General features: G+C 32.6%; 1 protein-coding gene and 1 non-coding gene across 4 annotated transcripts in view; both read left to right on the top strand.

Annotated features, from left to right (window-relative positions):
• LOC110101425 overlaps positions 1-5463 on the top strand; it is a 36861-nt gene extending 31398 nt beyond the window's left edge. For 2 of the 3 annotated variants that reach the window (XM_020829319.2, XM_020829318.2), the window contains 2 exons: positions 4304-4375; positions 4460-5463. In XM_020829319.2, the coding sequence (XP_020684978.1) occupies positions 4304-4375; positions 4460-5144 (757 nt within the window). In that variant the 3' untranslated portion in view covers positions 5145-5463. The remainder of the gene's footprint in view (positions 1-4303; positions 4376-4459) is intronic. The other variant, XM_020829320.2, reaches the window with a different exon arrangement.
• Positions 5464-12421: 6958 nt separating this feature from the next.
• Positions 12422-12494, top strand: TRNAV-UAC. Its single transcript has one exon. It is a non-coding gene; the product is annotated as a tRNA-Val (tRNA).
• Positions 12495-14254: the final 1760 nt, after the last annotated feature.

Here is a 14254-nt window from a genome sequence, read left to right as displayed (position 1 = left end):
AAACTGGTCTAGGCCTCGTGGTTTTTTCCCCTTTTCGGGGGTTTTCATGTAAAATTTCTGGGGTCTCTTATGAATGTTGCAGCCTCTTTTTTTTTCTGATTGTGTGCTGGATCTTCGTACTAAGCTATATATATTTCTCTACTGCCACGAATATTCCACGACACAACAATTATATTGTAAATTTTTTTGAAAGTTTGATTAGTTTCCGATTTATCTGTTAATTAGAATAAATAATACACATGAGTATGATCATCTAGAACCGTGATGAACCAATGCTTGGAATTAAGGTTTGTGGATTCGGATGGCCCCAAATATCCCAAACGAGGAAAAATGTTTTGGTGATTTTATAAAGATAAGGTTTAAAAGTTGCTCTTTAGTGTGTAACAGACTAATATATTTTATGATGAAAAGTATCTTTATTATCAAGTAACAAATAAAGGAAGTTTCTAATATAAAAAAAAAATGGGATAACCTAACATTTTATGCTATATCATAATTTGATCCCCTATTTTAAGAGATAATAGATCTTTGTTGATAGTAACGGTATTATTATTTTATTTGGAACCCTCATCAAAATAGTAATAGACTTTTAACCTCGCCAATAGCTCCAATCGTATCACTGGTCTCTGGTCTTGAAATTCACAAAATTTTGTTGAAACGTGATTTTACAGTTGCTTTTTTTGCTATCTTGCTTGTCGATAAGAGATTGAAAGGGAGACTTGGCTCTTCTGAAATATAATTCTGGCAAAGCTTAGCATTAATTCTAATTGTTCAAATTCCCGAGAATCAGGGATAGAGATCGATCAACAATTTTACTTTTTGATTTCTAAATTGGGGAGTAAATGGTGAGAATTGGTGAGCACAATCTGGCATATGATCTGAAGCTTTGGAATCAATAATCTTGGATTCCTAGTCTCCTTAGCATAGAGGGAGAAAAAAAATCTTTTTGAGCTGATAGTCTTTTCAAGTGCGAGCAATTTGTATAATAAGTTTACTTGCTCTTCTGTTCCTGATTAAGTTGTGAATGTTTTCCCCTTTTCTCATCTTTAATTCTTCGTTTTTAGGGTGGCTTTATCTGATTTTCAGGTTGATTCGATTTTCTGGCTTTTCAATAATTTTCTTGTTTGATTGGCCTTTTTACAAACATCATCTTAAAAGATAATGATCTTTTAATGTTTTGAGCCATGTCCTAGATCTTGTTTCATACTTCTGATGACAAGGAATATTCTTCAATTGTCAGAGTATTCTTAATACCTCCAAGCATTATATCCATCTGCTTTTTCCCCTTGGAATTTTAACAAATAACAAATGCTTCGTTTTTAGGATGCGGACGAATTCTTAAAATTTCACTAAGAACTTTAAGATTTTCGTTGAGATCTGCATGGAAATCATAAGTTCTTATTTTTTCCCATAATTTTTTTGCCAATCATTTGGCTAGAAGTCATTCAGTTCTTGCAAATTTTTTGTTATTGTCTTGCAACGCTCATGTTGTTTGAGATCACGAGCATCATCTTGTAATTCACAATTGATTGGAAATTTCAAAGGTCAGAAGCATGCCAAATGACTTTCTCCCAACTTACTTGTGTGTGGTGTTCCAATTATATGGATCTATTATATTCTTTCATAAAATTGATTAGGGTGTGTTCATTCTTTCGACGGGGCGGCCTGATTCGTTCGGTAGATCCAGTTGAGGTGGACATTACCAAGCTATTATTGGTAACCCATCCAGGAAAGGAGAAGTCAACCATTTTAGGCTTACGGGTGCTACCCTTTAGTATCTATCTTTCCGCTTCCTTGGATTACCATTTGGATCGAACGAGATCATTGAAAGTATCTCTTCCCATTAGTTTGCAGAAAATAATTTGAAGAGGCGAGTGTTTTATAGAGACTTCCAAAATTATTGTGCAGCTTGGTAAGGTGGAGGAAGAAGCTATCATATCTCCTTCTTTGCTAGACCTGCTAGGGCCTTCTTGTAAACATAGATCATAGCTTAAAATGTAAACAAGACCTATCTTCTTAGTCTCAGGTGGCCTGCTAGCAATCCGGCCCCAGAATACTCCCAAATGCTGCAAAACCATAGGACCTTCAAGATATAAAATGTTTATTGCCTATTCTAGAAAAGAAATTACACATCTTTTAACTAAATCAATACTGAGGTTGATCTTCATCTACATTTTTCTACATGGCAAGGAAGTTCTTTAGGTTACTCTCAAAGAATTAGAAGGGATAGAAGCTCTGAGCAAAGATTTGTGTAAAATAGATTTAACATCTCATGTAAAACTCAACAAGAATGGATGGAGAATGAGGATTCACAAATCTGGCCCAAATATTTTGGGAAGGCTAATGATCGTGTTGATGATAATGATATGCTTATTTGTCAGTTGAGTTGAGTACTTTGAAAGTACTTACTAATGAATGGAGTCCCGTAATTTGATGATCGAAAAGCTGTTGAATAAATTGAAGGTTTTTTTTAATGGAATCTTTATATAGAATAAGACAAGATTTTTTTTGTTTTAAAAATATGCGATTATCAAGGCTTTTTAACAATGAATTTTATGTGTATTTTTAATGATTGATGCATAGCGAATATTTTATTGAATTTCATTAGATATAGTTTTTAGCTATGTTCAGGTCTCACTTTACAAACAGTGAATATTTTTGTTGACTTCCCAATCAGTATAACTGCATGTTAAGGACTATTGATAACGGATATCTTTGTTTTGATTGAACTCCATGCCCTAAATATTATGGATTATTTTGAACCGAACAGCTAGGGAAACTTAAAGATTCATATTTGATTAGGCAGCACCCTTATAAACCTGTTTACAAAGATCGTTTGAAATACCAACCTCGATTGTGGCTCGTGTGATTCCATAGAACTCTCACTGAGTGGGAGAAGGGAGAAACTTTTTGCACCTTAAGTCTTACCTTGGCATTTTCAATGAAGATGATGTAAAGCGGGTTAATAACGTAACAATTGCTTGGATAGGATTGATTTCTGTTGAGCCTACTTATCCATTCTTGATCATTTATGATTTCTTTGTTTTGATGTCATTGCACAGATGCTTGTCTAGCAGGTTCCTCTTGAGTGCAAGTAATTGAGATAATTCACGTCTATATCTGTGCTAAAACATTGCAACCCGTTAAATAATATTTCCAAATACTGCATCTTTATTTCTTCTTTTGCTCCCTTAGAGCATTGTCCCATTTAGTTTTTTTTTTCCTTAGGTATGTCTCATGTTCAATCACTATCCATGCAGCTTATAAAAGTTAGCCACGTATTGAATGGCTTGAGTGGGATGGATTACTGACCATAGGTCTTTCCAAATGAGCGAATAGATTTAGAGCCATGGTGTATCATCCAATTTCAAGCAAATTGACATCCTTTTTTTATTGTTTGAGAACTTTATCAAGAGTTCACCACTTATATATTGTATGTGCAAGAAAGAGAGCATGATTAGGTCCAAAATGGGCATTTAGATTAAGGTTTCGTTTGGGATGACTTTCTTACTGCTTCTTAAATCAGCTTTTTAGTTTAATTTTTGTAAAAAGCTCCTTTAAGAAGCAATAAGAAAGCCCGTCCCAAACGAAGCCTAAGTTGGAAGGTATTGGGACTCGTGTAGGCTTCAGTGTTATACACTACACTTTTTCCTTGGGACATGTGATGACCTAGAATTGCTAGTGCAAACTGCCTTGCGGCTTCGTGTCAAAGGGTTTTATGCAAGAGCATGCGTGTGTTTTCCAAAGATTGTTACATGTTATTTTTTATTGACAAGGTGAACTGAACTTATCCTTAGACATGATAAGCCTTTATTATGCTTTTAGTTTCAAATTGTTCCATAATACTGTCTTCTTTCTGTAAATTAAAACTTGAAACGTGCGGCCAGATAAATATTACTATTTGGCTAACTAGATTGGTATATCATGTGAGCAACTTGTTATGATGATTTGCTTATATTACAGAATAGTTTAGAATAGTGGCCAAAAACAACATATTATCCGTGAAAAATGTTGCAAGTATTTGTATATTTTTTTTCCTTGGATTGACATTTTTTGTGTTTATGATAAACTTTTTTTTTTCTATTAGTTTCATATTTTTGATGCTATTGTCTTCTATTTGTATATTGAAACTTGAAATTTTTTTTTTGAAAAACAAAAAAACATTTGTTGCAAGTATTTGTAGTGACGCATTTTTTTTTTCTGGTTCAATTCACTTTTTTTTTTTTCATTCAAAAAGTTCATACTTGTTTTGCTACTGATACATGCTTTTATCCATCTTGAATTATGCCATTTTTTCGAACAGAAAGAATAAGAAATCAAAAGGTCGCCGAGGCAATGCTCCAGATAAAACAAAGACTGATCTTCCGTTGAATAGGTTGGCAGTGTTAGCTAAATCTTAATTTTGTTTTTTTTTTTCAAATCATTGTGTCCATTCTGATGTATCTGTTTAACTTACCAGCAGCCCAGATTCTACCATCAAAACTGAATCAAATGATAAGACTCCCAAGCGTAAAGGGATGCCTTCTGTTAACGCACTTAGTGATGAGACCCCAAAGAAATCCAGCAAAGGAAGAGGAAGGTCTGGGAACAGACATTCAGACAAGACCCGCAAAGACAAGAATCAGTTATCTGAGACTGCAAACAAGTTAGACAATGAAAAACTAGCTCAAACTATTAAGCCCGACCCATCGAAATCTGCAGACAAGGTTGACAATGATAAATCCAAATCTGGGAGCAATGTTGGCACCGGTACTCCGAAGATTCGCAGAAAATCAAAGGTAGACTCCTCCAGATCCAGTGTGAAGTCCAAAATTGGTCCTAAGTCCAGAAAGAAATCAAGTGATGCCCATGATTCTGGAGTTAAATCTAAGGATGAAGACTCCCCCGCCCCCGCTAAGACTAAATCTTCTGCTGACTCCCCCGCCCCCGCTAAGACTAAATCTTCTGCTGAAGGCCGTCAAAAGCCTGGTGGGAGACCAGGGAAGGGCTCTAGCCGGAAAGCACCAGCTGGCTCAACAACACCCAGAACCAGCAGAAATTTGAATGCAAATGACACACCCAAGAGTGATCAACCAAAAGTTGAAGAGGCTGATACTAGAAGTACCACTGGGAAGAAGCGCAAGCGGGGAAAGCTTGGCAGGTAATCATGGCGGCAAAATTTGGGGTAATATGACCTTTGAATATTCATGGGGTTGAAAATATGCTTTTATCAGCTAATGAAGGGCTTGTTATATTATACTTGTCCTTTTTTTTTCACTTAAGATTTAGTTTAGAGATGCAAAGTTCTCCGTATGTGATGTTTGAACTTCAGTTTATTTTGTCCTATGGTCTGTGGGAAGTAGTAATATTACTATATTAGCGATTGCGTTGCCTATTTTCCAATGTTGTTTTAGAGTCCCATCAAGATATGAAGATCTAAAGTGTTGCTGATGTTCATTAAAGCTGATTTTTAATCTTTACTAACTTGAGTAGTTATGGTGTGGTCTTTATTATGATTTCGAACCTGAAATTTTAGCCTGAAGATGGAAGATTGATTGTTTAAAACTTGGACTGGGTTTTGAATTGGATTGAGCGTTTGATTGAAATCAGTGAGCTAACATGATTTGGATCTGGCTTACATTGAGCTTGGATTTCATCGAGTTGGGTTGAATCGAGTTCGTTCTTGTGTGAATTTAAAGCATGACATTTGTTAGATTTTGAATTTGCCAGTATTATCTTTGACTGTATGGAACATATTATTTGAGTTAGAGCTCATTGGTTCTCAGGCTTTGTTTGAGATGGTTTTTTGGTTGCTTCTTAAATCAATTTTGTAGTAAAAAATTAAAATTTTATATTAGAAAGTTGATTTAAAAATAAAAAAAAAGTCTTCTAAAACGAAGCTTCAGTAGGTTGCAAAGATTCTTGCAGCCTTTTGTTGCCTGTAATCAACCGTATGGTTATGCATATATGTTTATGCTTAATTTTTGTGTTAGAAAATTGCTTTAAGAAGCAATAAGAAAGTCATCTCAAATGAAGCCCAAGTCAAAGTTTATGTTAGATTTATGATACTTCCTTGTAGAATGCTTTGACGTGTCAATATTTCTTGGTTCATCAAGTTGAAGCAATGAATTTTGTCAATTATCCTTTGGGTAGCTACCGATGTTGTAAAATTTTCTAAATTTAATCATGTGAAAAATCCTGCAAGGTCAGAGGGGCGTTCAAATGTTTGAAGAGGTTCAATGACTTGGTATTTGAGCGTACAGACTGACTTGTAAGCAAATTTAGGTTATATTACAAGGAGTTACTCAGAAGACTTCACTACAATCTCATTTTCTGGCATGAAGCACCACATCATCACTTGAATTGTAGCCATTTTATGACTTGTGATGCATCATAATCTCTTTGTTATAATAAATATGGTTGTAAGAAGACTAACACTAAACACTATTTTCTTGCTTGCATCACAATCATCATAGTAGTTATATTTGCATGGTGGATGTATCAAACATGACCATTTTTATAACCTGTGTTCCATACTTTCAAAAAGAGAGCCTTTATGACGAGCCGTTATTACGTCCTCCGACCGGATGCAGAGGAACATCCGGTCCGAGGCAAAAAAAAACGCCTGTACCGAGGTGTACCGAGTTTTTGAAAAAACTCGGTACACCTCGGTACAGGCGTTTTTTTGCCTCGGACCGGATGTTTCTTGCATCCGGTCAACCGAACCAAATAAAAGCGCCTTTATGACAGCCTCATTAATGTCACAGGTTTCGTTTGGGACGGTTTTCTTACTGCTTAAAGCAGTTTTTATAGTATAAATATTATGAGTAGTTTCTATCAAGCCAATGGGATTTTTCCAAGTTCAAAGGAGACCATATCTTTTAGGAAATCCTTTTGAGTAGTTACCATTAATGTGAGATGATTTTCTAAAATTGAAGGAGCTTGGATGCTTTGAAAAGTCCTATGAGTAGTTGCGATGGCCTTAAATATTTTTTTCAAGGCCTATTTCATTGTCATTTCTTATAAAATATGCATTGACTGAGTACACAAATATCACCCACAGTCCCACACACAGATAAAATAAAAATTCGTAATAGACATTAGAGATTTTATATACAAGGGTTGAAAACAAAAAAATCACGAATTTTGACCCGGATGAATAATATTCTATTTAATTAGAGATTTTAAATATCCACTTTTCCTCTCAATTAAAGAAGATGAAAATTTTACAATAATAGCTTGATTTATTGTGATTATAGTTAATATTGTTAGATAAATGGTGAATGGTGATGACGACGATCGACGAACAAGCAATCATAGTTGAACGATGATATAAAAACTATGACGATTGGGCAATGGTGGTTAGACTATAGCGATCAAATAATGATGAACATGCAACAGAGGCCGAGTGATGGTTGTTGAATGACTAGTGATGAAAATTAGATGATGATGATTGTTGGTAGTGATTTTCGACATCATGTAGAGCTTGAACTTTAGAATCTCCAAGCTCTTTTCAATTTTAAGCCTAAGGCTTCATTTGGGATGATTTTTTTTATTGCTTTTTAAAGCTATATTAGTGAAAGTATATTTTTAAAGCTATTGAAGAAAGTAGCTTCCTAGTACAAGTTTTTTTTGAAAGTAAGAAAAAATTAGTAATTAAATAGAAATTATGGTTGCGGTCTATAAAGCATAAGTAAGAAAGTTGTCTCAAACGAAGTCTAAGTCCCATTGTATGTGATGGGAACTGGTGGAGCTTATCTATGCAATGCTTAAGAGTTTGCTTGCTATTGTGACTTTATATTCTATATACTCCCAAATAATGCAAGTGCACATGCCCTTCAAGCAATAAAGTGTATGAGAGAGTATCGATCCCATAAGAAAAATAGTATGCAATAACTAACTCTAATACTGTCTACTCTAGATATAGATTTATCATATGCAATAAAAAAGGTAGATGCTATAACTACTAAGAAATGCAGAAAATAGTAAAGATACAAAGAATTAAATTTGTTCTGGACTTATGAAAGTGAATGAACCTATATTTTTCTAAGAAGCCTTGTCTATAATAGTTGTGGATAGGAGTATATGAACCATTAGATCTCTATCGAGCTTGTAAGGGTATAAAGAAAGTTTTATAGAGTATCTACAATGATACTGATACTGTATCCATAGAACCTAGATCCTACTCATCCTATGTCTAGGTATGAAAGCATTCCATCTCACTTCTCTTAATTATTCCAACATTCTTTCGTCGAGGTAATGTATCACACTATATTTTAACTCCATACATGATCATTGCATAAATTAAATAAAGCATGAGAGAAATTGAGAAGAACCATTCATATTTAAGTACAAGAGTCTACATTAGGATACACACATATTATTCACATCATCAACTTAAAACAAGGAGTTTTAGCTAATCATAGCCATAAATTGGACCAAAACACTTTTTGTTTCTTGCTTAAAAATCGTACAAACAAAAAAGATGAAGCAAATATCACCTGGATTGAAAAATCCCAAACAAACCCAATAGATAGACTCTTCCCGGAGTGAATGTCAATGTCCCCTTACACCTTCACTCTCCACACTACTTTCCACCGTTAAGTGTTATTTTTCTCACTACAAGGATGACCAACCACTCCACTAGACACAACTCACTATCCCCTGGTGTCTCTTACAAAAGAAAACATAAAAAATATTTATGTTTTTTTATATAAACTGACTAAAGCATTGCGTCGCTTGACAGGGTAACGTCGTGGCGTTAAAATATGAGCTAGCACATCAGCACTGATTGATTGTCTTCGATGCAGCATTGGGTTGACCTGACACAATTGTTGGCTAACCCGGTGACAGCTTGGCTGATTCGGCGCTGCGCTTCCTTTCATAATTTTTTTTGTTGCGACACTACATAAAGTTGGGTACTGTGGCACTTGGTTCATCATCTAGTGTTACGACTCTCTAGAGGTTGGCCCTTTGGCGTTGAATTATTTGTAAATTTGACAAAGTGCATAGCGATATTGTGTTTCTTTAATGGCGCCGAGGTGTAATAACTCAAATATTTGAAATAAATTTATTTGAAAATATAAAAATTCTTAAGTAGGCTCTTTGGCGCTGATTTTATTAGCATTGTGTGCTGTGAAGTTAGTTGATGAACATTATATATATTTCTACCTCATCCCAATGACTCTCTCACTTGATTGCTTAGGCAGAAAAAAAATGAAAGAGGAGAAAAAGAGAGAGGATATAGAAAGATCTTTAAATCATACTCTTGTCTTCAATAATTTTGATTTTTATGAATTTTATCTATCATAAATCTGCAAAAAATATATTATATTCTAATTTCATAAACTTACATCGTACAAGTTTGAATATATTATAGATTTGATCATTCTAAATGATTTGTTATAATTTTATTATATTTTAAATGAATTACAAAATGATATCATATATATGATATGATAACTCCTCCTGATTCATTAATTGGGAGTTATAAGGAGCTAGCGATTGATTGAGAGTCATAAGGAGTCGAGGGACTGGTTCACGTGATTCAAGGGAAGTTATAAGGAGTATATTGATTAAGTTATAAGTGCAATTGATTGTGAGTCATAAATGTAGGAGTAAGATACCCTTAAGATACACTCATTAAATATCTAAATTTTGATACAGATAGTGCTACGAATATTGTACTGTTATTATCACTGAGATTAATATTATTTATTTTCATTAACACTATTTAACATTATTTATCATGATACTAATGTTATTACTAGCATTAATACTTTTGACTATTACTAATATTGTGATTGATGTTGTAATGAATTGAGATATGATGAATTATAGAAGGATAAATTGAGACAGATAATTAATATAAATATTGATGCATATATATATATATTTATATGATTTATAACATATTATTCTCTTTTATCCTGTATTGATTTTAGTTGTAAGATGTTAATTACTTGTTGGGATATGGGCTAATTATATAGTTTTACATATTATTTCTTTCCAATGTTCATTCGTAAGCTTTAGTTAAATAGTTAAATTGAAAGATAAATGTAATTCTTTGAATATAGATCTAGGAGTGTAACAAAATGATATCATAGTAATATTTATTGAAAGAATTAAAATATAACTAGAGCTTATGAGTGGAATAGAAATATGATTTTTTATTTATAATTAATTGATTTGAGTTTGAAATTTTATTTTGAGCATGCTCTCTCTCTCTCTCTCTCTCTCTCTCTAATTTTATTTTGAGCATGCTCTCTCTCTCTCTCTCTCTCGGATTGATATATAAATATCGATGATTACATTTTTTAAAGGTGGAGAGATTATAATAACTCAAATATTTGAAATAAATTTATTTAAAATAAATAAAAATTCTGAAGTAGAACGCTTTGGTAAGTGTTGCGACGCTAGCTGATGATGTATATATATCACTGACTCCCTCACTTAGTTGCCAGGCTAGGAAGAAATTGAAAGAAGGGATTAAGAAAGGTCTTTGAATCATATTTGCTAGTTATTCATGTTATATATTTTATTTTATTCGCTATAAGTGACTAATCTCTTACTTATGTTTTCAATATTTTTTATTTTTATGAATTTTATCTTACATAAATCTGCCAAAAATATATTATCTTCTGATTTTATAAACTTCTACCGTGGTAGTATGGATATGTTATAGATTTTATTATTCTGAATGATTTGATATGCTTTTATTATATTTTAAATGAAGTACTGAATGCTATCAGATACATAATATGATAATTCAACGTGATACCCTATTGATCCACTTGATTCATAGATTGAGAATCATAAGGATTTGGCAATTGATTGGGAGTTATATGGAGTTGGGGTGACTAATTCACGTGGTTCAAGGGGAGTTATAATGAGTATAATGATTGAGAGTTATAAGAGGCGATTGATTGTGAGTCATAAGTGTATGAGCAAGATACCCTCAATATATACTTAATTGAATATATGAATACTAATTCTGACACTACAATAACGCTCTGAAATTGTGACTAACACTAATAATATTTACTATCATTAACAATATTTAACATTATTGATCATGATACTAATATTATTACTGCCATTAATACTGTTAACTGTTATTGATATTGTGATTGATGATGTAATGTATTGAGATGTGATGAATTATAAAAGGATAAATTGATGCAGATAATAAGCATAACCATTGATGCATATATTTTTTTAATATGATTTATAACATATTGTTCTATTTTATCTTGCATTACATTCAATTGTAAGATTTTAGTTACATGCTGGGTTATGTACTCATTATATGGTTTTACATATTTTTAGAAAAGAGTAAGGATCCTATGATGTGACTCCAAATTATGTAAAAATATAATCATATTTTTTTCCAATGTTCATTGGTAAGCTCTAATTAAATGATCAAAGTGAAAGACAAATGTAATTATTCAAATATAGATCCTAGAGCGTGTCATGAGATGCTCATAGCGCTGCTATGTTAACATTTGTTCCACCGATGCGCTGAATTAAATGCAATTTTCTTGAGGCTCTAGAGCTGTAGTGTCTAGCTCCAATGCCATGGCATCAAAGACGTTGCGACACTAATGCTTGTGGCGTTGCGACATTGGCTCCTAACTTTCTAAAATTTGCGATTTCTTGGGACATTCCTAAACAACATCAATTAAAACACATATTTTTATTGAAATTTAAGATAATAAAAATTAACATGATTTTCATTGAACAATAAGGAGAATGGGGTTATAATTATAATTTCTTAAAGTAACATTTTAGTAAATTTAGCCAACATTCTAAAACATTCAATCAAATGACATGCATTGATTCTTTAGATTGTAGGCTATTTGACACTATTTAGGCGTCTTAATGATATTGGAATTGAATGATCCTGAACTCTTTAACCCCTTTTGCCAAGATGCCCACTTTTACTATAAACATACAAGATTCATAGATCAGTCGACCTATCAATTAATATCACAAAGTTTCCAATCATGCCGCTTGGGCTCTACTCCGATTGTAACATTTTTTGTGTTGTTGGACTCATATCATCGGAATGTTCAATTCAATTATATGATCTCTTAAATTGGCGTTCCATTAATCCTATTTTTAACTTAAAAAAAAAATCAATTCAAATATTAACATTAATAATCTAGCTTTATGAAAGCAAATTTTTTTCATGATGTATGAAAGCTCATGATCTATTTAGGTAAAATTTCATCTTCTAAGATTATGCTTCGCCACCAATAGATAAATGCTTTATTTGAAGCTGTTTTTTCATAGAAATATTATAAATTAAAAAGTTTTTTTATTAAAATATTATTTTAGAAATCAATAAAAAATCCGTCGCGCCTCGGGTTACAGTTGTCGGCCCAGGGTGGAAACATTTGATGGGATATTTATTTGATTTCCCCAGCTAAAAAGCCAATATGTTGCTGTGGTGTAGTGGTTATCACGTTAGTCTTACACACTAAAGGTCCCCAGTTCGATCCTGGGCAGCAACATAATCTTTTTGAACCTATTTTGAGGCAATAGAATTAAATATATAAGAGGGGGCTTTTTTTTTTTTTTTGCTTTTTTCTAAAAAAAAAAAAAGTTTTAGTATTGGTTTGTATTCAATCTTAACTTGAACTTTCATTTGAATGTGGCTTGAGCCACATTTGAAGTTCAAACAAGATTTGAGAGATATATTTGACTAAGCTTTTAACTTAGGGTTTGTTTGGGACAACTTCCTTAATGCTTTTTTAAACAGTGTTTTAGTTAAAAAATTTTTGAATTAGAATTTTTGGTATTAAAAAGTTGTTTTGAAAAGCAATGAAAAAGCTGTACCAAACGAAGCCTTAATCAAACAAGATTCTAGCATAGCTTTAGCTTTTTTAAAATCTGGTTCAATAGTGCATTATAATAATTTAGATCCTTTTGAGTTTAATATAAGCAACATTTCATAATGACAATCATTACAACACTGATACTGAATAGAACAATAACTTTATTACTCCAATAAATTCATTAAATGGAACCACTCACTAAAAGGCTATTTGGTTTGATGAAAAGTGAGTGTATGATATTCCAAATGTATATGTTTCATAAATTTTGGTGTTTGATTTGATAAAAAAAATGCTGAGTAAAATTATGGAATTCCAAATTCACTATGTAGTTTATTTTTGATGTATACATAACTTGCTCATTTCGGCTGAATTCCAAAATATACCATAAGCTAACTCTGCTGTCACCATCGTTTGTCATCCCCTGCCGTCATCTATCACATTTGCCAGTCACCCTTAGGCCATCGCTCGTCCCTGCCCCTTACCATCATCGACAGGGGCGGATTCAACTTCATTTTTCAGGGTGGGCAAAATTTTACTTAATTAAAATAAAAATAATATTAATAATAAAATTATTATTTTTAATTTAATCAATATAATGCTAGCAAATTTATAAGATGGATTTTTTCTCATTTATCTTCTAATATAATATTAATTTTAGTAATAAAAATTGGAGTATAAACATGTAAGTTATGCTAAACCTAGACTCATAAAATTCATATATTGAAAACATATTGTTTCTTTCTCAGATCTCTTAAAACAAAAATAAGAAATTTCTAAGTTTTGAAGAAATGCTAGATATCAAAGTTCAGATTAATTACTGCTACAGAGCTTTGCAATTCAGAAAAAAATTTCAGTCTGAAAGTTTTTGAAAGGGCTTTGCTAAGTTTTTTTTATTCTTTCCACTTTAAGAACTTTGCTACAGAACTTTGAATCTTGCATTTCTTTAAAACTTAAAAAATAATCTTTGCTACAGAAAAAAATTTTCAGTTTTGATTTTTTAAAGTAAAGTTTTTATTTTTAGATTCAGTTTCGATTTCATTCCTCATCGCTAAAAGTTTTTGAAACAAAAAATCTGCATATTACAGAACTTTGCTTTCTTACATTTCTTTGAAACAATTAAAAACTTAAAAAAAAGAAAAAATATTCTCAAGAGCGTTTAAAACAGAACATCTAAAAAAATTGTTGAATTAGATAAAGGTTACTTCAAATTGAAGCAAAGATTGAAGGCTTTAATCAAACCGAAGGCTGCAAAGAATGGCAACCTCTTCAAACCACCGAGAAGAGTGCCAAGAAGAAGATGAGGGCTAAGACGCGGACGAAGAAGAAGGTTATGACTGCATGCGAAGTGCGAAGCCGAAGGTAAAGAAGGGCGAAGACAAAGGCTGGAGTAGGCAAACGCGATTTGCGAATCGTTCGTCTTTCAAACTTCGGGAGTC

Source organism: Dendrobium catenatum, unplaced genomic scaffold, assembly GCF_001605985.2.
Source record: "Dendrobium catenatum unplaced genomic scaffold, ASM160598v2 fragScaff_scaffold_1365, whole genome shotgun sequence".
In the NCBI taxonomy this organism is placed as follows: domain Eukaryota; kingdom Viridiplantae; phylum Streptophyta; class Magnoliopsida; order Asparagales; family Orchidaceae; genus Dendrobium; species Dendrobium catenatum.
The sequence above is the reverse complement of the archived record's forward strand: the minus strand, read 5'-3'. Positions and strand labels throughout refer to the sequence as shown.